At 46.9% G+C, this 22415-nt stretch overlaps 1 protein-coding gene and 1 long non-coding RNA gene across 3 annotated transcripts in view; one reads left to right on the top strand and one right to left on the bottom strand.

Annotated features, from left to right (window-relative positions):
* Window positions 1-22415, bottom strand: part of MAMDC2 (MAM domain containing 2) — a 154383-nt gene that overhangs the window by 75206 nt on the left and 56762 nt on the right. For both annotated transcript variants that reach the window (XM_043566928.1, XM_043566929.1), the window contains exons 3-5: window positions 15329-15600; window positions 13102-13186; window positions 9965-10102 (exon numbers count right to left, since the gene is read on the bottom strand). In XM_043566928.1, the coding sequence (XP_043422863.1) occupies window positions 9965-10102; window positions 13102-13186; window positions 15329-15600 (495 nt within the window). The remainder of the gene's footprint in view (window positions 1-9964; window positions 10103-13101; window positions 13187-15328; window positions 15601-22415) is intronic.
* LOC122475193 lies at window positions 2000-19160 on the top strand. Its single transcript, XR_006295110.1, has 2 exons — window positions 2000-2130; window positions 18487-19160. It is a non-coding gene; the product is annotated as an uncharacterized LOC122475193 (long non-coding RNA).

Raw genomic sequence — 22415 nt, 5'->3', positions numbered from 1 at the left:
ATAAATAGAGTGAAAACATTCTCATGGATCCCTAAAAATGTCCCGGCTCCTAGGCAGTGACTACTGTGCCTAACGGGTATGGTGACCGGGGCCCCAGCTACTCCAGCTCTCTCCCCCTTATCCATCACAGCCATCACAACTCCTCCCCAGCTAATCCACGGTTAGAGTCTTCTTCTTGGAGGACCCAAACTGACACAGCCCTGAAGAGGGAAATCATTCCCCTCGAGGGTGAGGAGCATCTCCAAGGCCTCCAGGAGACTCTCGGTGAATCCAGGAGACCTCACAATCCACTTCCAAGTGTTTTTTCTACTTGTGGAGCTCACGGTAACTGATTTAGAGGAATGTCTCCCACCCGGTCCCACTGTGAATCCATTTTCCTCACAGTTGACAGGTCTCTGATAGCTTTCTTCTTCTTCTTCTTTTTAATGTTTAGTTATTATTTTTGAGAGAGAGAGAGAGAGAGAGAGAGAGAGAGCGCGTGCACACACATGCACGCGGGGCTCACAGACTGTGAGTTCATGACCTGAGCCGAAGTCTGACGCTCAGTCGAGTGAGCCACTGAGGGCGTCCCTGATAATCTTCTTTAAAGGCTAGTTACTCACCTGCTGTGTGCACAATATTTTAAGCCCTGGGTTTGCTGTTAAAGTGCTTCATTAACAACTCATGTACAAGACACTCAGCTGAGTGAGCCACAGTCACATTTCGGATCCAAATACCATCCGGTAAACACAATGTGATGTGCCCACAGTGAGTCAGAGAGGCTGCTGGTACTAAGACCAGGACTGCTGACACGGAGTCTCCTACGGAGCCGCTAGACTAGACCACATTCTGCTGCCCTCCCCCGCCCTCCCCTCCATCATTCAGTTGTTGCCAAAGTTGGGTACTATTTACTGACAATCTGAGAAAGACTGTTTTTCACTGGGAAACAAAAGGTACCTGGCTCATCATCATAAGTTTATCATCTCAGTCCAAGGGTGGGGATAGTCCAGAAGTCACCAGGTGTTTGCCCCAGGAGGCCAGGCTCAGGGTGTATCATCCTTCCTACCCTGAGGAAGAGCAAATGTTTGGGTGAATGCAGGCACCATTTTGTGTACCCTTCTGAGGAATGGAATGAAGAAGGTATTCTTGGAAAATTATGTCTCTGGTGGCTGGTATTATGAGAATTTTCCTGCCCAGTTCAATGAGGCCAGTCCTTCTATCTGGCCCAGGGTTCTAGGGCCTCCAGAGAATACCTAGGAGAGGCAATTTTATCAGATCCTTTAAGGGTGAGTAGGTTGTAACTAGGTACCGATAGACCCTCGATGTACAGACCCTGTAACTAACCAAATCACTGGGGATCCTGCAGGCCAGGCAGATTATTAAGTATTGAAACTTTTACTGGGTATGAAATAGTCCACAAAGGGGCCATGAGTTCTCCATACAATTGAAACTTGAGAAGGTCACCGCTACCCCCTAAAGTCATTGTTGCTTTGCCACACTCAGACTGCAAGCCAGTCTATCCTTCCCTAATTCTGGTTTATACACAAAGAGGCTGCAGCTTCTAGGGAAAAAAACAATTTCTAATTCTGTCGAAAGATCACAATCTTGGTGATGCCAGCCAAAGTCCCCCTCTGAGATCACGCTCTTAGTGAAGGCACACATATCCTTGCTTTAAGTGTACTTTCTTCCTTTCATGCAGCATCCCTCTGTATATTAGCTCAGCAGCCCATGTGGAACCAGTGGCCCCTGAGAGGTAGCCATTTTCCCTTGAATTAGGAAAAAAAAAACAAAAAACCTTGAGGGCAGTTCCTGAACTTTTATTTTCAAACAGTCTGGCTAACCAGCATGCCATAAAAATTGCCCTTGGCTTGGCTCCAATGCCAAGGCCTCTGACTCAGCTGTGATTCTGCCTTGTTGGCCACATTTGTGCCCCAGTCGCGGCATCTGTAACCATGTCATGTTGTCTGGACAGGCTGTCTCCTGGGTAAGGGGGAGAGTGTGGTCTGAAGAAACCCAAGCCAGCTGGAAACACCCACTGGTCTGCTTCCACTGTGAGGAGAGAGCACCCAGAGACAGGAAGTTATCATGCCTGCTCTCCCCGTCTACAAATCCAACACTGATCTTCACGGGTCCTTGGTTGCAAAGGTTTGGGTAAGTTTTACTATATTAGAGTCAGACGCTAGTCTTTCGATACAGCTTCCAGAGATGACGCAAGTGTAATAAATGAGTATGAAGTGGGATGTCGCCCAGTCTTTGCTAAGACCTCAGTGCCAAGAACAATGGGTGACAAGTACCTTGATTCTATGGTGTCAGAATAGGCTCCTTTTTGGTATCCCTGGCATCTAAAGAGGCACCACCAGATTTATTCCGTCTCTCCCCTTCAGCCTGAATATATGAGGCCAGAGGAGGATGGGAGGGGTCACAGACAGAGTCTCTTTGAAGACAGGTGTCCCGGAGCTAGCCTGTCATGTGTTTTATTTTGACTTCTGAAGGGAAGGGCAAGGGATTGCTTCCCCTTTCTTGTCTTGGTCCAAGAGATGGAGATCTTGGAGATAGAGCAGAGGAGGGGAACAACCGTCCAGCCTCACCCCTGAACCGTGCTTGCTCCTGGTTCTTGTATTGCCCCGCACCTCAGCAAGAAGGTGCTCAGAGTTCTTGGGAGAACTCGATCAGTGATAACTGGGGTTTGTGGGGTACAGAGGCTGGCACCTGACTCTTGACAGATACACCTAAGGGCGAGATGTCTGTGGACAGAGTGGAGAGAAAGGACTTGGTTGCCAGCGAGCTCTAACTTCCGGAGTTTGGTGGGGCAAAGATGTGAGTCTTGCCTTAGCCTAACTGGGTGACTCAGAAGGTGCTGGGTTAGAATGTCTTGAAAGGAACTCGTCTCAAAAGGATTGTACGCAGGGTGGTAACTCCAACAGACGGGGGCTGGGGGTAGGGGGGTGTGTACCATGGCCTACAGGTGCTAAAAGGGGATTCCTAGATGGCAGCCAGCGAGTGCATCACCTCTGTCTGGGAATAGTGAAGTGGGATTCCCCACCGGCAGTGAGAGGAATGGGCAGCATCGGTCACCGAAAATCCTCTGTCCCCTGCCTTTCCTTTTCCGTTGCCCTGTCACACCTCCTCTAAACCCGGAGGGGCCAAGGCAGCACAGTGAGAGGGAGAAGAGGAGGGAAGAGCAACGGAAGTATGAGGAAATGAAGCACAAACCCTTCTCTCTATGGTGCTATCGCGCTTTGGTCTGGGGGGAGATTTGAGTTGGGTGAGATGCTGGAGTTTTGACTGGACCGAACTTAACTCTTGAAGAGGAGGCTGTTAGTGAATACTTGAAAGCGACCAGAAAGCTAAGGGAAGTCATCCAAGGGCAGGGAAAGGCGAATGAGCAGAGCTCACACAAAGGCAGGGGTGAGAAAATTAACAAAGCTGCTTCCCTACTGCGAGATTAGGCAGGGAACCAATGGATCAATGCAGAGAGTAAATGGGTCACACCATTAAGATGATGCTTCAGCTCAGTCTGAACTGAAAGGAGAAAAGGGGGCCATGAATTATAAAAAGATGATCCATCCATCTCAAGGTCTTGAAGGTCATTCTGACCTTAATTTAGGTTTTGAAACCTTGCTCAGCTCCTAGAGTAGCACTGCATATGATTTTTAAAATCTTAGCAAAGGTCGCCTGGGTGGCTCAGTCAGTGATTGACTTCGACTCAGGTCATGATCTCATGGTTCGTGGGTTTGAGCCCCACATCAGGCTCTGTGCTGACAGCTCAGAGCCTAGAGCCTGCTTCAGATTCTGTGTCTCCCTCACTCTCTGCCCCTCGCCCCCTCTCAAAAAATAAACATTAAAATTTTTTTAAAAAATCTCAGCAAATGGAAAACAGTATGGAGTTTCCTCAAAAAAACTAAAAATAGAACTACCCTACAACCCAGAAATTGCACTACTAGGCATTTATCCAAAGGATACAGGTGTGCTGTTTTGAAGGGACACATGCACCCCCATGTTTATAGCAGCACTATCAACAATAGCCAAAGTATGGAAAGAGCCCAAATGTCCCTCGATGGATGAATGGATAAAGAAGGGATGGTATATATATGCAGTGGAGGATTACTCGGCAATCAAAAAGAATGAAATCTTGCCATTTGCAACCATGTGGATGAAACTGGAGGGTATTATGCTAAGTGAAATTAGTCAGAGAAAGACACAAATCATATGACTTCACTCATATGAGGACTTTAAGAGACAAAACAGATGAACATAAGGGAAGGGAAACAGAAATAATATAAAAACAGGGACGGGGACAAAGCATAAGAGACTCTTAAATATGGAGAACAAACAGAGGGTTACTGGAGGGGTTGTGGGAGGAGGGATGGGCTAAATGGGTAAGGGGCAATAAGGAATCTACTCCTGAAATCATTGTTGCACTATATGCTAACTAATTTGGATGTAAAAAAAAAAAAAACTCAGCAAATAAACAGATTTCCCTCATGATTTTCCAAGCAATTATCTTCTTTTTTGCCAAGGCAGATAGGAAACAGTAATGATCTGAGCTGTCAGTAGGTTACCTTGTGAAAGATTTTGTTTTGTTTCACAAAATATTATCAAAGGAAAGAATCCATACGTGATGAATCAGAATGGTGTAAGAAAAAGCAGGATAATATCCCATCCTCTCCAATATTCCCACGATGTCCCACTAGAGTTCTTATTGCGTTCTTTTAGCCATTGACCACCATGAGACAGAGTGCTCATTTGAAAAATCTGACTCAGGGTTTGGGGATAACTGTTAAAACCCATGGCCCAGTGAAGGAAAATTCATAGACACATCATATTTGTCAGATATTATATTCACTCTTCCCTTTTCTTTTCTTTCAATTTTTTTTTAACATTTATTTATTTTTGAGAGACAGACAGAGACAGTGTGAGCATGAGCAGGGGAGGGGCAGAGAGAGAGGGAGACACAGAACCTGAAACAGGCTCCAGGCTCTGAGCTGTCAGCACAGAGCCCAACTCGGGACTCGAACCCACCAACCGTGAGATCGTGACCTGAGCCGAAGTCAGACACTTAACCCACTGAGTCACCCAGGCGCCCCTCACGCTTCCCTTTTCTACAACACAAAGGCTGGAGCCCTCCTGGGAAGATGTCCTCAACCTCTTGAAGTTTCCGAGCAGGTACACAGCTGCCTTCACCCCTGCTGTTCAGTTCTGTGGTTTTCACCCAAGAAGCAAAGGCATAAGCTGCTTCTAGTAGATGAAGGAACATGAGATGAGTTGTTTGTTTGTTTGTTGAGCAAAATCTGCTGCTCTGGGTAGACATCTGAACTATTTAATCTTTACTTTGCTGCCCAAATTGATAGAGCTCAGGAAAAATCAATATACCCAGTAGAAGGCAAATGTAATAAGCAAGACAACCGTTCTCTTATTTAGAGTACCAGAGGGGTTTTGTTCCCACCCCAAGAGCAATTCAGGTCAAAACTTTGAGTCCTATGGGCAGAGAGCTGTCTATATATTTCAAGTAAAATATCTGAGAATCTTTAGAACTCGTCTGTTTTAGCCCCATTCCAGGTAGGAGGAAGCCTTATATAGGAGTCCAGGTGTGGGGAGTGTGAGTGTGTGTGTGCACGCGCGTGTGCATGCATGTGTGTATGTGCATTGGGTGAAGATGAGATGGCTGTCTGGCAACTATTGGTCAAAAACATAAGTGTAGGGAGTGCCTGGGTGGTTCAGTCAGTTAAGCGTCTGACTCTTGATTTCAGCTCAGGTCTTGATTCCAGGGTTGTGGGATCGAGCCCTGTGTTGGGCTCTGTACTGAGCATAGAGCCTGCTCAGGATTCTCTCTCTCCCTCTGCCCCTCTCCCCGACTCGCACTCTCTCTCAAATACAATACAATACAATACAATACAATACAATACAATACAATAATCAGTGTCAAAGCTCAAGAGAAATGGAAATGAAATAGCAGAGATCCAGGAGGAGCAAGTAGGATTAGGCACCCAGGCTTCCAGTTCATCACAAGCAGGAACATAACGTAGGTCTAGGAGCTACTCTGCTATCATCTTACGTCTCAGCATTCTCACTCTCCAACTACTGAATAAGTACCCATTCTTATGCCTCTACACCTTTGCATATGCTATGCTTCTTATCGATGTAGCCAAATAACAGTTCTGAGATTTCTTCTTCTGGAAAGCTTTCCCTGAATCCCAAAACCAAGGTGATTTTTCACTTTTCTGTGGTCCCGTATCATTTATTTCGCATCTCTGCTAGTCATGCATCACTGTGCAAATTTACATTTGAATAATTTTAGAAATGCCATAATATACATTAACAAAGAACTGTATTAAAGAAAGGCACTGAGAAGTCCTGAAAGAAAGAAATCTGTTGAGCTTTCTTTAGCTCAGGGTTTCCCCTGTTTATTTTCCTCCAGTTACAATGAGTGGTGAATTTGGAGATTTTGGTGGCTAGCATTTAGGAATAAAACACTAGAACTCCAAGCCCGAGAAGTTGAGGGATCACCCAAAGTGGATAACTAGGTTTGGAGAACAAGTGTTCCGCTCCTTGCCTGGTCCTCTTTCTCTGGCCCTTGTTGACACAGATATGGTCAGCATGTTTCAGGGTCACAGATGAGAGTGAGGAAGTTCTAAGGGTGATATACTCCTCAGAGGATGGATGACACTCAAGTGACACAGTCAAATGCATGACCCAACAGTAGGGCACAGATATGTTGCCTGTCCCAAGATATATGTGTTCTGAGCCAACTGGTCCCCACCATCGCTGAGGATGAAAAGTAATGCGGGGCACCTGGCTGGCTCAGTTGGTGAAGCACGCGACTCTTATCCTGGTCTTGTGAATCCCACACTGGGTGTAGAGATTATTTAAAAAAAGAAAATCTTTTTAGAAAAAAGACAGATGATGTACTGAACAAGTAATCATTAGATCATGATATTGATTACTCAATATCTGCCTCGGGAACTAATTTTTAAGTGATTTGGGAAAGATTCCCCAATATTTCCCCATATTTAAGTTTGGACATCTATGATAATGACACCAGGGATTATAGCAACTTTAATGTATTAGTCTTTCAAGATTCTCTCCACTCCCTGTACTGTATTCTTGTGATATGGTGGAATGTTATGTTGGTTGTCTTAACGTTTTGTTCTTCGAATGAACCCAGTTGTTATTTATTTGTTTATTTATTTAAACATTTAAAAAATATTTATTTATTTTTGACAGAGAGAGAGAGAGAGAGAGAGAGAGAGAGAGAGAGAGAGACGGAGGGAGAGAAAGGGTGAATAGGGGAGGGACAGAGAAAGAGGGAGACACAGAATTTGAAGCAGGCTCCAGGTTCTCAGCTGTCAGCATAGAGCCTGACACGGGGCTTGAACTCATGAATCATGAGATCATGACCAGAGCTGAAGTTGGACGCTTAACTGACTGAGCCACCCAGGTGCCCTGAAACCCAGCTGTTATTGAAAATAGTCATGCAGAGCAGATCCTGGGGGCCTCAGCTGGTTAAGCGTTTGATTCTTGGTTTCAGCTCAGGTCATGATCTCACAGTTTCCTGAGTTCAAGCCACATGTCAGGCTCTGCACTGACAGCTCAGAGCCTGCTCGGGATTCTCTGCCTCCTCCTCTCTCTGCACCTCCCCCACTCATGCCGTCTCTGTCTTTCTCAAAATAAATAAATAAACTTAAAAAAAAATACTCATGCAGATTCATGGATTAATCTGTCACATGCTAGGTTATCACCCACTCAACACATGATACTCAATTACAGTGTCGTTCCTACAAGTGGAAACGGGCTATATTTCTGGAGGGCTATAATATGGATATGGATATGGATATATATATATATATATATATATATATATATATATATATCCCAATCTTTCGTCATTTCCAAAAGTGCTAACCCTTCCTTTTAAAAGAAGGAAGTGAAAATGTTTTGTCTTTTGTAATCTCAATTATTTATGTAAGTGACCTTAGATGTATCTAAAGAAATCATTTCTGGGTGTTTTTTGTTCTCTTGTTCTACCATTTGGCCTTCCCTCTACTGAGTAATCAGTGTCTGGTTACCCAACCTAATACTTTTTGCTGTGATCGCTTCTCTCCCAGCTCAGAGGCCTCTCCGATGGCCTCCCATTGTCAACAGAATAAAGTTAAAATCTCTTTCCTGGCATGTGAGGCCTTGTCTCTGCCTGTCAAGATCATACCCATCCCTCAAAAGCAGTTGACTTTTATCATGTCTTCTAGGACATCCAAGGAACAAGTGATCCCTCCTGTTTCTGAATACCCAGCACTTTTCTTTTTTTTTGACCAAAGTGGGGGACCACGCTAGAGCACTGGACACAGGCTACCTTGTCTTACATCCAGGTGTGATAGAAATCCTTTTCCCTCTCTCGGATGTATGTTCTTTGAAACTGGGCAAGGACCTTAGGAGAAGTGCCATTTTATTGCCATTTTTCCAGTCAGCCCCCGTACAGGGTCAAATGAATGAAAATGCTAGATCCAAAGTTGGATTTGTCTTAAACAGGTGAGCCCAGGAGGCTCCAACCTTTTAATATGCAGTTACTTCTAAACATTTTGTACTGGACATGTTGAAAAAGAAAAGGAATATATAAAATGAAGGTTGCGAGATAGAAGTTGGCTAACTGGGCCTGGCCGGAGGACGTGTTTTAATGGCTCATGCAGTATGTTTAAAGAAAATATTTACCAACTTTAAAAAATTGGGGAAATTTCATATAAAACCCTTGCCTTCCTGATTATCTTAAGAAATCAAAAGATCTGTGCCCCCCAGACCTCCATTCTCACATTGGCAGCAATTAATCGGAGCTGATGACCCTTTGTACAGGGTATGCACTCTCTAGTTTGCCACAGTCCTCCCCCAGCCCACATGTTGCCCACTTTATAATATCCGCCTGGCTCCCTTAGGAAACTGAGTGTGAATTTGAATATAAAGGAGACAGAACCGGAGCAAAGGGAGCAATAAGGTCAGGATGGAGACCGTCTAGAGCCAAGATAAGCTGCAGCATGGCCGCTTGAAAAACAGAGACAAAGTTACAAATATACATATAAAAAGAAATTACCACAGATGAGCAGCAAAGGGAAGAACATGTTCTTTACGAGTTGGCATGCCTTCAGGTATGGGGACACAGTGTCATCGTCAGCAATTTATCGGGACTCAGCAGATGACCTCAGTATCCACACAGCAACAGGTCAAAGTAGACAAAAGCGCTGTTTGCCACAGAACCAAAATTCCTATTCTTGCTGTCGATGGAGAGTCAGTTACCAGAATCTTGCTCGTTGGCAAGACCTTGGGGTTGAGGGCTGGAATGGCTTGCAACTGTGGGGAGACCGCGGCTTTCATGAAGCCTACCAGGGTCCAGGTGAGGGCTGTCGTAATCCTTAGGAATAAGCCCTTGGCCCGTGTCTCCCTTTCTGTGGAAGCTTCCTCCTCAAAGGCAACCTGTCACCAATAGCCTCTGCTCTCCATCTTCCTGCAGAGGCCACAGTCCACGTGGCCACTAGGTGGCCCTGGTGCACCCCGCTTTCAGGATTCCTCCTTGGTCATTTAGGCTCACCTCAGGGCCACTTGGGAAATTCTTAAGGACTTGTTCCCACCACTCCATCTATCTTTAGTGAAAAGTGACCTAGGATCACTCCAGCCTGGTCTTTAGAAATAAGAAATATCGAACAACAAACATAAGAAAGTAAAACATACTATGGAAATGTGAAAATAGCAAGACCAGATCGCAGGTGCAGGAAAGCCTTGAACTGGGTGGCCTTCTCCTTGGCTAGAGAGCTTCTGTCTGCTGTCTGTCTTGATCTCATGGCCCCTTCTTTCCTCTCTTTCAAGAGGCCTCCAGGCGCATACTCACCCTCCCTTCCCCTTCCTTCTCTGTTGACGAGGCCACAGTTGGGTCAATGTAGACAGGAGGGGGGAAGAGGCAGAAACACTTCTTCCGGGAAAAGGACCCCATCTGTCCCCAGCTCACCTAGTTCGTTCTTGAAGGTGTGATCCCGCGGGAGAATGGAAGGGGAGTTCCGAATGTTTCCTCCTCCGACAAACCAGTTCACATTGGGGTTCCAGCGGTTCACAAAGCCACACAGGTGGTTTTCTTCGAAGTCACATTCTGGCAGAAGAGAAAGAAAGAAAGACACACTTTGTGGAGGCACAGTCACAGCGAGGTTTGTATCTCCATGCTCACTGCAGGGTTTGCTCTTAGGGAAGGTTTCTCCTTCCCTTTGACCGTGGGAAGTTCTGCACCAGGATCCCTGGACAATACTGGAAGTTGTGATTCATCACTGCGTCTTTGGATTATGGCCTGTCCACTTGCTAGCCCCGTGGCTTACAGCATGACTTTTCTTAGCCTCTGTTTCTTCATCTGTGAAACGAGAGGATAACTCCCACCACACAGGGCTGTCGTAAATGTGGACAGCTCCCAGCACAATGGTTAGTGCTTGGTGGGTCAGTCACCTCGGCTCCAAAGCCCTATTTAGGACTACTCTCCTAGCTCCAGAGGGTAGACAAGATACCCGGGGCTAAAGGACATGTTTCCTAGATGCTAACACCCTCTGCTTTTCTTATTAATAAAAAATAGAATAGACAAGGAAGGCATATCCTACCTAGGCTCGGGGTCCTTCTGCAGCTACTGAAAGGAGAAGAGGGAAAATAAAGAGACTTCACCCACCCCCTACATTTAGTAGCACTGACATGTTTGTGCAGATAAACTGTTCCCAGTCAACAGACTCCTTTAGAAGGAATAAGAAGTTCACAAACCAGTGTCTCCATTGACTCCCATAATCATCAACTAAAAATATGAAGTATGATTGTCCTGGCCATCTCTCATTGTCCTTGCAGACCCCACCCCTACCTTTTCTCACTCTGCTTTGTCCTCCAGAGGTGGACTTGTATGGACTGTATCAATGGCCTCCCCTGCCTTCTGGCTTCCAGTTGGGTTGGACCGATGGAAAGTGGGAGGAGAACAAGGTTGGTGGTGTTCATTCCTTCAGCTCCAGCCCTGCCAGGTCACCGTGGGTTGGCTGTGTCCCTCTCCCGAGGGCATAGGTCTTGTCAAGAGCCCTCACCACACAGCCACTGGCTCCAGGCTCTGGTGGCCCCTCCTCTCTTGCCCTAATGACTGATAAATAATTGCTCTTACTAGTCCTGGATTACCACATAAGCTTTTGCCGGTTTCCTTTACCCACCCACACCCTTGTAGCCCCTAAAGAGACTTCTTCAAATTACTCAGGTTGAATGGACCTTCTGATTCCACTTTCCTGCCGGGACCCTGACTGATACCGTTATTGATGTGTTTTTACATTAGCCATCCCTTAAAGAATTTAAGATTTTTAGCTGCAAATTTACCACTGCAGTTCTGTCAAGTGATGCCACACATTCAGTACCAAAGGCTCTGCTGAACAATAAAATAAAAAGCAAAATAGTCCTTCATGTGCCAGGTACTGTTCTGAGCACTTTATCTGAATTAACTGATTTAATCCTCAACAGTAGGTACTATTATTAACCTTATTGTAGAGGAAATCAGCAAAGGGAATGCACAGAAAGAAAGCTGAGGGGGGGGACGGTGGGCTCCTGCATCTCAACAGGGTAAAGGTATTGAGACTCCTTTGGTTTTTTTTTAACACACAGGAAGCATTTGAGCAAGGAAAGAGAGGAAATTGAAGAGAGGAAATTAACATTTTTAAAGTGCCCAGCACTGTGTCAGTCACCTTAATACCTTTGACCGCATCAGTTTCCACCTTATTCCTGTGAGGGAAGCATTTTATCTCCATTTTACAGGTGGAGAAACAGAGGCTGTGGGGCACAGGGAGTGGAGGTGGGAGCTACTAGGAGGCGCATGGGTCTAACCCCGCCCCCCCCCCCATACTTCAGAACATGGTCACATTCCCCCTCCGCTTTCTTTCACTTGCCTTAGTATTACACTTGGAAGGTCAGAACAGACAGGTGAGATTCAGGAAATCAACAAAGCCTCCTTTTTATTCAGAACTGTCTCTGACTCTCCTTCCTCTTCCTCTCCATAGCCATTCAACCTCCAAAGACTGTCAGTGCCGAAAAATCTCTCAAATCTCCCGCCTTTTCCCTATTCAAGCCCAGTGTTAGACCTTCATGGTGCCCCGTTTGTAATGTTACAACCTCTTCCTGGGGGTTTTCCTTTCCTACATATTCTCCTTGTTTCCACATCATTTTCCACGGGACAGCCAGAGGCAGCCTCAGGCCCCTCCTCTGCCCACTTCGAGCCCCTGCCAACCATGGAATCATCCATACTCCCTGGCTGGCTGAGATCCAGACTCTTCCTTAAGACTCCCTTGACAGTCCTGATTTAACTCCGGACACCCTACTCAGCTTCTGACCTGAGCCTGAGAATGTCCTCTGCTTCCTCCCTTCTGGGGTCTACCCACAGAGAGCTATTCCCTTCCTGCTCTGCACTTGCACTTGACCAAATGCCGCCCCAGCTTCACGAAACCCCAGCTCAAATGCATCGCTGGTGTTCAGTCCTGTCAGATTCCTGTCCTCCTCCTCCGTGCTCCCCCACAGCCTGGCCTGGCCTTCTCCAGGAGCACCCATCATAGACAGAAATAGTGCCAGGGGCAGACAGACAGAAGGTGAGCCAGCGGCCACAGAGCAAAGACTGTGTCTTCTCTTTGCACCCTCTCAGAAGCCGGCACATAAAAGGCACCCAACCAGCCCTGCTCCCGGGGCATCTAAGCAACAATGGTGACATTAAGACAGGGGCGGAGGTGTGCATGAGAGAAAAGGAGTAAGCTGAGGAAAGAAGGGAATAGGATGCCCGCTTTTCTGGCAAAAGCTGAGTTCCTAGCAAACCAGAAATTATTTTTAATAGAACATGTTGAGGTTCAGTAAGTAAGTCAAGTTATAGTAGTGGCATCTACTTTTCCTTTATACATCCACCCGGTCCGGGCAAACCCCAAGGAGCCATAGACAGACACAACGTATACCATTCAAGTGAACCTCGCAAAGCATCTGAACTACTATGCATGATGCGCTGACTTCTATAAAATACTTTGCCTTCAGGATCGATTCAGTTCCCTCTGGCAACAGATTTTAGAAAGAGATTCACGCTCCGATGCACTGAAAATGAAGCCCACTTACCGATACAGTAGCCGGTTGTCATCTTGATTTCAAAGAGTGCAATGCTGGCTGTGTTTCCCTGGCCCAGCACACCTTCTATTAAAATCTGCACGACACATGAGGAAGCAAGGAGTTAGGCTACCCACACTGTGTTTCCTTGGTTCAGTATTTCAGTTACTTGTCAGGAAATGCTCAGCCATTCATGGCAAAGCGAGATTGCTTATCTCCGGTAACTGCTATTGTATACCAATCTCATGGTGGGCTTTGTTAAGAGAATATGTGTGCGTGTGGTGTGTGTGTGTACAGGTGAGCAAGGGGTCCGGTATACGCTTGGAGTCAAGTGTCTTTACTTGTCATCCCAACCACCCCCTTCTCTAGAGCTTCTGGGGGCACCGAGTGGCCGTGGATGGAGAGGAGTGCCCACACCCCTGGAGAAGTCCGTTCTGAGAACGGTCAGGAACTGAGGGCAGAGGCTTCAGGGGGAAACTCTTCGGAGGAGGGGGAAGAGGAGGAGGGAGGCACAATCTGACCAGCCGTGGGAGACTCCACGGGAGACAGAAGAGCCTCATAAATCAACTTGTACTTTCTGTATTGCTGAAAAAAACCTGAAAATTTTACATAAAGAACAGAAGGCAGCTCGACAATGTCTGTGGCTGATTTCAAGCACTGTTGTGGCTCACATTTGGTCCAGTTTCTGGACGTATTTGCTTTTCCTTATGTGATTTTAGACCAATCTCTGGCAACTATGCTGGTAGATTTAGGATGTGGCCGATAGACAGGAACTAGGGAACTCAGACCTCAACCTTCCCTCAACTCTCCCTCCTGCCTGGTGGGGAGGCTGCATGTAGCAGGGAGGTGGGGGGAGAGAATACAACATTGCAACCCTTTTTGAGGGGAGAGATGAGAAAGGGAATTGAAAAGGGAAATAGAAATGGAGAGAGGGAGCCCGGGTGGCTCCGTCGGTTGAGTGTCCAGCTTCAGCTCAGGTCATGATCTCACTGTTTGTGAGTTGGAGTCCCTCATCCGGCTCTGTGTTGACAGCCCACTTCAGATCCCCGGTCCCCTTCTCTCTCTGCCCCTCCCCCACTCGTGCACGCACGTGAGTGCGTGCTCTCTCTAGCTCAAAAATAAACAAATATTAAAAAAAAATAGGATTTAAAGAATGGAGAGAGTTTTCGTGAAGGCCCTGTCTCACGAAATATCATACTTTGTGTTTGGACAAGTGAGTTCAGATCCCATCCTCCTTTCCTGACCCACATAACACCCAGCTTCACGTTACAACATCTACCTTCCTTTTCCAACACTTCTGAGGGAACAGCCTCCATCTTGGGAAAGGAATTAGAACATATCCTTTAAGTGGTTTTCCCCTTTCAAGGTATCTTCACTTTTCCTTTTATCTTAGTGAATGTTTTCTTCAAGATTTGTAGCAAACAAGCCATTAGGAAGATAATACACACAGCTTAGAAGGACGAAACAAAATTATTAGAAATGAGAATGCAGGGGCGCCTGGGTGGCTCAGTCGGTTAAGCATCTGACTTTGGCTCAGGTCATGATCTCACTGTTTGTGAGTTTGAGGCCCACATCAGGTTCTCTACTGTCAGCACAGAGCCTGCTTCGGATCCTCTGTCCCCCTCTCTCTCTTTCTCTCTCTCTCTCTCTCAAAAATAAATAAACATTAAAAAAAAAAAAAAAAAAAACGAAGTGAGAAGGCTCCCGAAAGCCCATTAGAAAGCAAATTCCATTGAAGAGGTTGGTTTAGGTCCCATTTGGATTCTCACAGAAGTCCCACTTAAATAGACAAGAAAAAAATCTGGGAAGAAGTTCTTTTAAAGAATAAGCAAAGTATCAATTTGCTATATATTAATTATTATTTTTCTTCTGGAATGCATCTTTTTTTTAAATGTTTATTTATTTATTTATTTTTGAGAGAGAGAGAGAGAGAGAGAGAGAGAGAGAGAGAGAGCATGTGGAGGAGGGGGAGAGAGAGAGAGAAACCCAAGCAGACTCTGGCTGTCAGCGCAGAGCCTGATGTGGGGCTCAATTTTACAAACCATGAGATCGTGACCTGAGCTGAAACCAAGAGTCGGACGCTTAACCAATTGAGCCACCCCGGTGTCCCTGGGATGCATGTCTCATGAGGCAGTGCATCCTAACATAGGAGATAACTACCTTCAGTGGCAGAAGGTTGCATACGATCTCAGAATAGCACAATGCTACGTGATAAGCCGTGTGCCTAAATTCCACCGACCTTGAATTTCTTGGAACTGTTCTGTAAGTCCAAGCTGGCTATGAGCCAGCTGTCAGAAGGCTCCTTAGCTGACCAAAGCAAGCGATCAAAGCTTTCGTCTTCAAATCGCACATAGAGGTTCAGCCGGCTGGTATCTGACAGAAACCTTGAAGACGCAGTTATCTGGTAGACCAGTCGGAGGCAGCTCCATTCCTCAGCCTGTAGGTCAGAACTTAGCAGCACGGCCTTTTCCCCCTGTTTGGCAAAGGAGGCGTCCACGTAAATGTAATGGCCTGGAAAGAGAAGGGAGCCCCGGAAAGGATCAGTCTGCTGTTTGCAATTCAGGGAAATACACAGCTGTGGTCCAGTGAAGAGAGAGCCTGCAGATGCGTTTCAACGGCCCATTGAATGTTACTTGCACATGGGATCTCTGCCTTCTTGTGAAAAATTAGAAGGCCCCACAACACAGAGACTACTATCACATGACACGTGACCACAACAGGCTGGAGCTAAGGAGTGCTGCCTCTTCAGAGGGTGACATGGGGGCTCCATTTTACCATAATCCCCACTACTCCCTATGACCTCCTGACACTGAAGCCAAGAGTCCGTGGCCTTTTATGATCTTACACCAGGCCCACTCAGCACGCAGCTTTCATCTTCCTTGTCCCCACATGAATGCGAGTTTGAGAAGTCAGGCGGAGGGGCTGCAGAAGCCAGAAAAGCAGCATGCCTCTGCTGGAGTCACAATACCTTGGTGGACTCAACCTTCTCCTTCAACAACTCCCCACATACCCAGTGATGTGACCTGCATTTAACTGGCATCATTATTGCACATTGAATGTATTTGGTTGCCACAGATCCTGGGGCCTAGGCACAAAAAGTTCAGTGTCAGCTAAACGTCACAGTTCTGATAACTAAATGGGAACGCAAATGTAAATCACGGGAAACAGGCCACTCATCACTTCCTTCTCCTCCACCCCCTCCTCCTTCCTCCGCTTTTCCTTCTCTCCTCTTCTCTCTTCTCCTTCCCCTTTCCCCCCAACCTCCTCCTCAGCCTCCTCCTTTCCTTGCCCTCTTTATAGTCCCCTCCCCTCCTCCTGCCTCCCTTCCCCATTCTTGACACTGAAAGGTGGAGATCTGCGGGCTATACCAGGATGTGGAGCAGAGTTTCTACGAAAAAAACAAAAAACAACGAAACAAAACATATTGGAAGCAAGAACTGTAACCTGAGCCTTCTGAATCTGACTCTGTTCGGCTTCCTACAGCAGTGACCTGATGTGCCTGCGCATCTCGGGGACCCACTGCACTCTCATGCTTGCTCAGAGTTTCCCATATTCGTGGCCAGCATCTAACCTGAGGCCTTCCATCCTGGAATCACCTCCCCCACCCCTTGCATTTTAGGCTCCCCAACACCAAACTCTTACTAGAAAGGCCCTGAAATTCCTCTTTGCTTTGCTTGATGTCCTTCGGCCCCCATCCCCACCCCGCACACTCATTGCCCCAAATGCCCACCCCAGCCGGGCCCCTTGGGCTTTCGTGGTGAGCACTGATGGGCCAGCAGACACTCAGATGATGGCCAGCCTCGCAGTTAGGGTGCTATCTTCAGGGAGCTTCCCTGGCCTGTGAAGGGTTTTGAGATCAATATCTACTTCCAGCGGGCAGTCTTTCAACTTCTGATAGCCAGGGCACAGTGTGCTGGGACCATCACTCTGGCAATCCGGCCAGCACATGAATCACAGGGGCCTTCTTGGTAGCCCTGCATTCTATTTGCTGATGAATGTACTGTCTTTCAGGTGTAATGGTTATGCTGGGGTGACCGTGCGGTGCCGTGGACACCACCCAGGATCTGTAAAGCACAACCGTTGCTTAAAACTCTACCATGCATAGGCTGTGTCATCAGTTTCTGTATCTGCAAAATGGGGATAAAAAAACAGTGGAGTCCAGTTACCTATACATTAATACTTTGGGAAGGCAGTCAACGTACTCAGAAAAAAAACAACTGAAAATGACCCAACCACTGCAATATATATAGGAATGATTCATACAAATCACACACGGAATGATTTCGTACAAATAGCCACTAAATAAAATTTGCTTCTATATTTCAGCACTAAAAGGAAAACTGGCTGTGTTGCACATGCAAATAGTATAATATATAGGGAACCACGTCCACTGCAGTCTGCAACTTAAGGAAGTTTCAAGGGCAATTTTGATGGTGTCCGATTTTCACCTTTTGTGCCGACTTGAGAACATAAGGCCCCAGCGAGCTAGGACTTGCAATCTACGGGGTCATTGTAAGGACCTGATGAAAATGATGTATCTAAAAATGCTTTGTAAACTGTAATGCCAATTGTTAGTTATTTCTCTTATCGTCAGGGGGAGGGGTCCTTTAGTTGTTCCAGAGATAGTGAGAAATTGATGTCGCCTCCTTTTTGTCCACTACGGTTCGGAGCCAACCAACATTTGTTGAGGTAGCAGACCAGTAGCACCTTTTCAATGCTAAGACGACAACAGTCTTCACCCAATTCACCTCAGTTGGCCCCTCCACGTTGACGTCTAGGTCTCTATGCTCTTTAGCGCCGGGCTCCTCCTGGCTGCCTGTCCTCACAGCTAAGCTCCCCTGGCTGTCATCCGGGACTACTCACCATCCCATCCAAACTGGGCCTTGGCACATGTATGATCCTGGGTGAAAACTCGTGACCTAAATCTGATAATGACGCCTATGTCTCTATTTTGTTAGCTCTTAGTACCACGCACGTCGAACACAAGGACATGGCCTTCTTTTTGGCAGCTTCCTTCCCCGGGCTGAAGTCCAGCCCCCTGAACTCAGGCAATGACCTTCTCACCAGATTTCCTGAAGGCCTTGCTGCCTGTCTCCTGGGATGGGGTCCTGCCTGTGGAAGCGCATGGTGGAGAGGGGGGGAGGGTCACAGTTATCGCTCCAGACTGATGATGTTGGTTCAAATTCTAATGACATCACTTACAAATCGTGTCATTTTGAGCCAGTTACTTATACTATCTGAGACTCCCTTTCTTCATTGGTGGAATGAGAATGCTAAAACACTGACTTGACAGAGTTTTAAAGATTAAATAAGGTAACGTAAGTAAAGATCTCAGCACTGTGCCCAAGGGTTTGCATGGGGCAAACTCTTAATAGATGTTAGCTCTTATCTTTCCAGCTGCCCGATCAGTCTACTCTTCCTGGTGGCTCGCTCACCTCGTCATCTCACGTGGGACCTCCCTGATGCCAGCTGCCACTTGCCTTACCTGCTACCCATCATCCTGCCCTTCCGACACCAATTCCTGCCCACTGCACGGGATATCCACCTGCAGCTGTATCCGTTCTCCTTGGTTCCTGCTCCAAAGCTGTGGGCACACCTCTTTCTAGGTCTCAGCCACAGCCGTCCCATTGCCCAACTGTGTTTTCTGCCATGACAACCATCTCTGGGATCTACCAGCTGACCAAAGCAGCCCAGATAAGAAAGCATGCAAAGCACCCGGCAGATGTTCAGAAGGTTTTTTTTTTTTTTTTTTTTTTTTTGGCCTATGTAGGAGAGAGGATGCCTCACGTAGCACATCTTCAATTATGTATAAAGCCATCAGCTTACATTTTGAAGGAGTGTTGCTTTCTTCACACATCAAAGACTTCCAAAAAATTAAAAAGTCAAACGTATACAAAACGCAATGGGCATAGGGGTTCTCAAAAACTGTTGACTGTGTTACTAGAAAATAAATTGTATAGCATTTCTCAAATGTAAAAACTGTATTAAATATTTGGGATTGTTAGTATCTGTTTTTTTTTTTCTATCAGACTCACAATTATTAATAAATCTACTGATTACCTCTAGCAGAAGAAAGTTCTGTTCTGAGAATATCTAAGAAAAATCACAGATTTCTATGGTTTGCCTAAAGTATGCTCACCTTCTGTGTCTCGCTTTACTAGTATCCTCTGTGGTTTAGTAAATCACTATATGAATATATATGGATAAGAAACAAAGATTCAAAGGGAACCGACATTTGTTGTGTTGTAGGCATGAGATTCTTGATGTGTGTTCTTCCCTCTTAATCCTGACGGATGATCTCTATCAGGCAGGAAATACCACTTGACAAGGGAGGAAAGAGATTCACAAAGGTCAGTGCAGCAGTCCACGGTCACGGTGAGTGAACCAAGGTTGGGCTCCAAGTCCCTGCTTTCCGCCCCTGCCTCAACTGCCGCCTCCCACCGCTCCATGCTGCCTCCAAACATTTCCTAGTCTGTCTCTTTATTATCTTTTCATAATCGTATTCATCTTCTTATAGCAGGAGGGCAAAGTTTTCTTCCTTTTCTTTATTGCAGAATCCTAGATGGGCTGATGTTTCTAACGTGCAAGCCCATATGGGCTTTTCTACAAATACTCTTCATACTGATAACACAATAACCAGATTAACTTTTCTGTCATATCGCCTCGACTATAAAAGCCTTTTTGCATAGTTTTATAAAATTAGGGTATGCCTTATAGTTGATCTATAGTAGTATACCTTCCACCACCTGCAAAGGATGTTAGCAAACCAGAGGTTAGAATCAATGCATGCAGAATAAGATATTTGCACCTGCACTTGGATTAGTGACAGAGAACAGAGACCCCACAATCTTGGGCTCAGAGGACCCCAGCCAATATCTCCTATAGTTACTGCTGAGGTGTGGGGTCTGGGGCAACAAGGAGCCACTCAGCATGAGGGCAGCACCAGCTCATAAGTACAAGGCACAGCCCAGAGTTTCAGCTCAGCGTCCTGGTAAGTATTTATTCGCTTGCATTGAGGAGAAGGCACTATGTGCGCATCCATTTGCGGGCTGGGTTGGACCCCTACGTGTCAGACAACAGGTGCTCTGTACTGCCCAATGTAAGCAAGTCTGCCAGACTTCCAGTCTCCCTGCTGCATTAGAAAGGGTCTCTCTACAGAGTTTTGCGAAGCAGATCTCCAGGAAATGTTTTAGATGGGAATGGCTTCTTTCCTTCCCTCTCTTTGCCAGGTCTCTAATAATGACACAGTTTCAGGAAACTCCTCATTCCCATTCAGCAAAACTGCTCCAAATCCCTGGCTTTCAGTTATCTGCCATGCGTAGACATGAATGAGCTCTAAGAGGTATGCACTTAAGCCTAAATCCCCCCAGACAGCAATGCACTGATTTTTAGTGTGACTTAAAAGGCAGGACCTGCTTCTGAAATGTAATGGAGAAAATGATCTATAATTGAGAAGAAGTGACTGGCATTCACAGTCCTATTTTGGTCCCAACTGGTAAGAAAGCCCTCCCAGAATGAATCCTCTGGTATAGCAGAGGCTCTTGTGCTGGGGAACGTCTCAAATTCTGCTTTGCTTACGGAGAAAGGAAGCCTGCATTTCAACAGCAGCAGCAAATTGTCATATAGAGGCTTCAGGGCCATCCCAGCACCCAGGGCTGTGGGCAGGGTGGAGCCTTTTTCCTGCCATGCAAGTTGACTTTTCCCGGTATCCATTTATAAGTAAGAATTTCCCCTTGGTACCAGGGGAGCCACGGCCATGCCTCTGAGTGCAGGAAACTAGAAACTTCATGTGTGGGGTTGGAAGCGAGCTTGCTGTGCAATAGTGCCCCGGGGAAGGTTTTATTCCCTCCACTGCCACTTAGCATTAAAATGGAAGACAACTGTGAGGCCCAGCTTGGACTCACGGAATGTAGAGTGTGACCATCAACTGGCAACACGAGTCCTGGTCCTGGGAGAAGGCCATGGGGACAGGTGGGGTCTCGCTTCTTCCTCTAACTGACTCAGCATCTTCTCCCGCTTCTGGGGTGTCTGGCCTGAGGGCAATTTCCACAGGAAGGCTGTGGCACCTTTCACTTTCGAGGTGGCTTTGCTTATAAATCAGACAGGAGCGGCATTAACGTCTCCGACTCCCCTGGGTCGCAAAATGCTTTCTTCCTCGGGACTCCTCGATACCCTCTCTCTGTAGGTTTTTGCTCTTACCTCCCACCTGCTCTTCCCACGCATCTCCTTGGGACTGGCCTACCCTCGTCTCTTAAGTGCGTGCATTCCCCTGGGTCTGCGTCTGGTGTCTCTACTCCGACGAGCTGCTAACTGCCTGCCCCCCATCCGTTCTCTCCTGCTTCCTCTCTGAAGAGCCCTGGTTTGATCGGGGCTGGTGCTGTCCCCAACCAGGACATTGCCACTGCCACGCCACCCTTGCATGTAGAGGTGGCCCATGACAAAGTTCCAGACGGAGATGTAAGAGCACTTCGCTGGATGGGGTTTCCTGGAACGTTCCTCTAAAGACAGGCCCGACGCAGTTGGCTTCTCCTTTCGTCCCTCCTTTCCTCCTCCTTCCCATCTAACGTGTGGGTGCCATGGGCTGCAGCTGCCGGACCCATTTGTTTATTTATATTTTTTAATTTTGAGAGGGGGGGGGAGGGGCAGGCAGAGAAAGGAGATAGAGAATCCCAAGCAGGCTCCATGCCGTCAGGGCAGAGCCTGATGTGGGGCTCGATCCCACCAACAGTGACATCATGACCTGAGCTGAAATCAAGAGCTGGACGCCTAACTGCCACCCAGGTGGCCCATGCGGTGGCCATATAAACCCAGGAGATCACTGGGGTGACCAACTCATCCTAGTTAGCCTGGGACTTTCCTGGTTTTGAAACAGAAGGTCTCATATCCTGGGAACCCCCTGAGTCCCAGCAAGCTGACACAGTCGGTCCCTTTAGCAGGCGGCCTGAGGATGGGAGTCGGTGCTGTGGTCCTGGCAGAATCACGGGAGGACCTCGATTCCCGCCCACACTGTGGAGTCTGCGGACCAGTCTGGACTTTCTGCCTCTGTACTTCTCATTAGGAAGGAGAGAAGCAAATGCAAGTTTAAACCCCTGTTATTCAGCTGTTTCTGCTACAGGCCCTTTCAAGCACCTGTCGGATTTACACCCGTGACTTCCAGCTTCATTTCTCTACAGGTGACTCCCGAATCTATGTCACCAGCCGGATCCCACATTACCTTCCAGACTCGTGTGTCCAACTTCCTGGTGGGCATCTCTGCTTGGACACAAACCCATTCTCTGTACCCCCCAATCCTGCTCTTCCTCTGAGTTCCAAATCAGAGTGACTGG

Source organism: Prionailurus bengalensis, chromosome D4 (genome assembly GCF_016509475.1).
Source record: "Prionailurus bengalensis isolate Pbe53 chromosome D4, Fcat_Pben_1.1_paternal_pri, whole genome shotgun sequence".
NCBI classification, from domain to species: Eukaryota; Metazoa; Chordata; class Mammalia; order Carnivora; family Felidae; genus Prionailurus; species Prionailurus bengalensis.
This window is presented reverse-complemented; position numbering and strand designations above follow the sequence as displayed.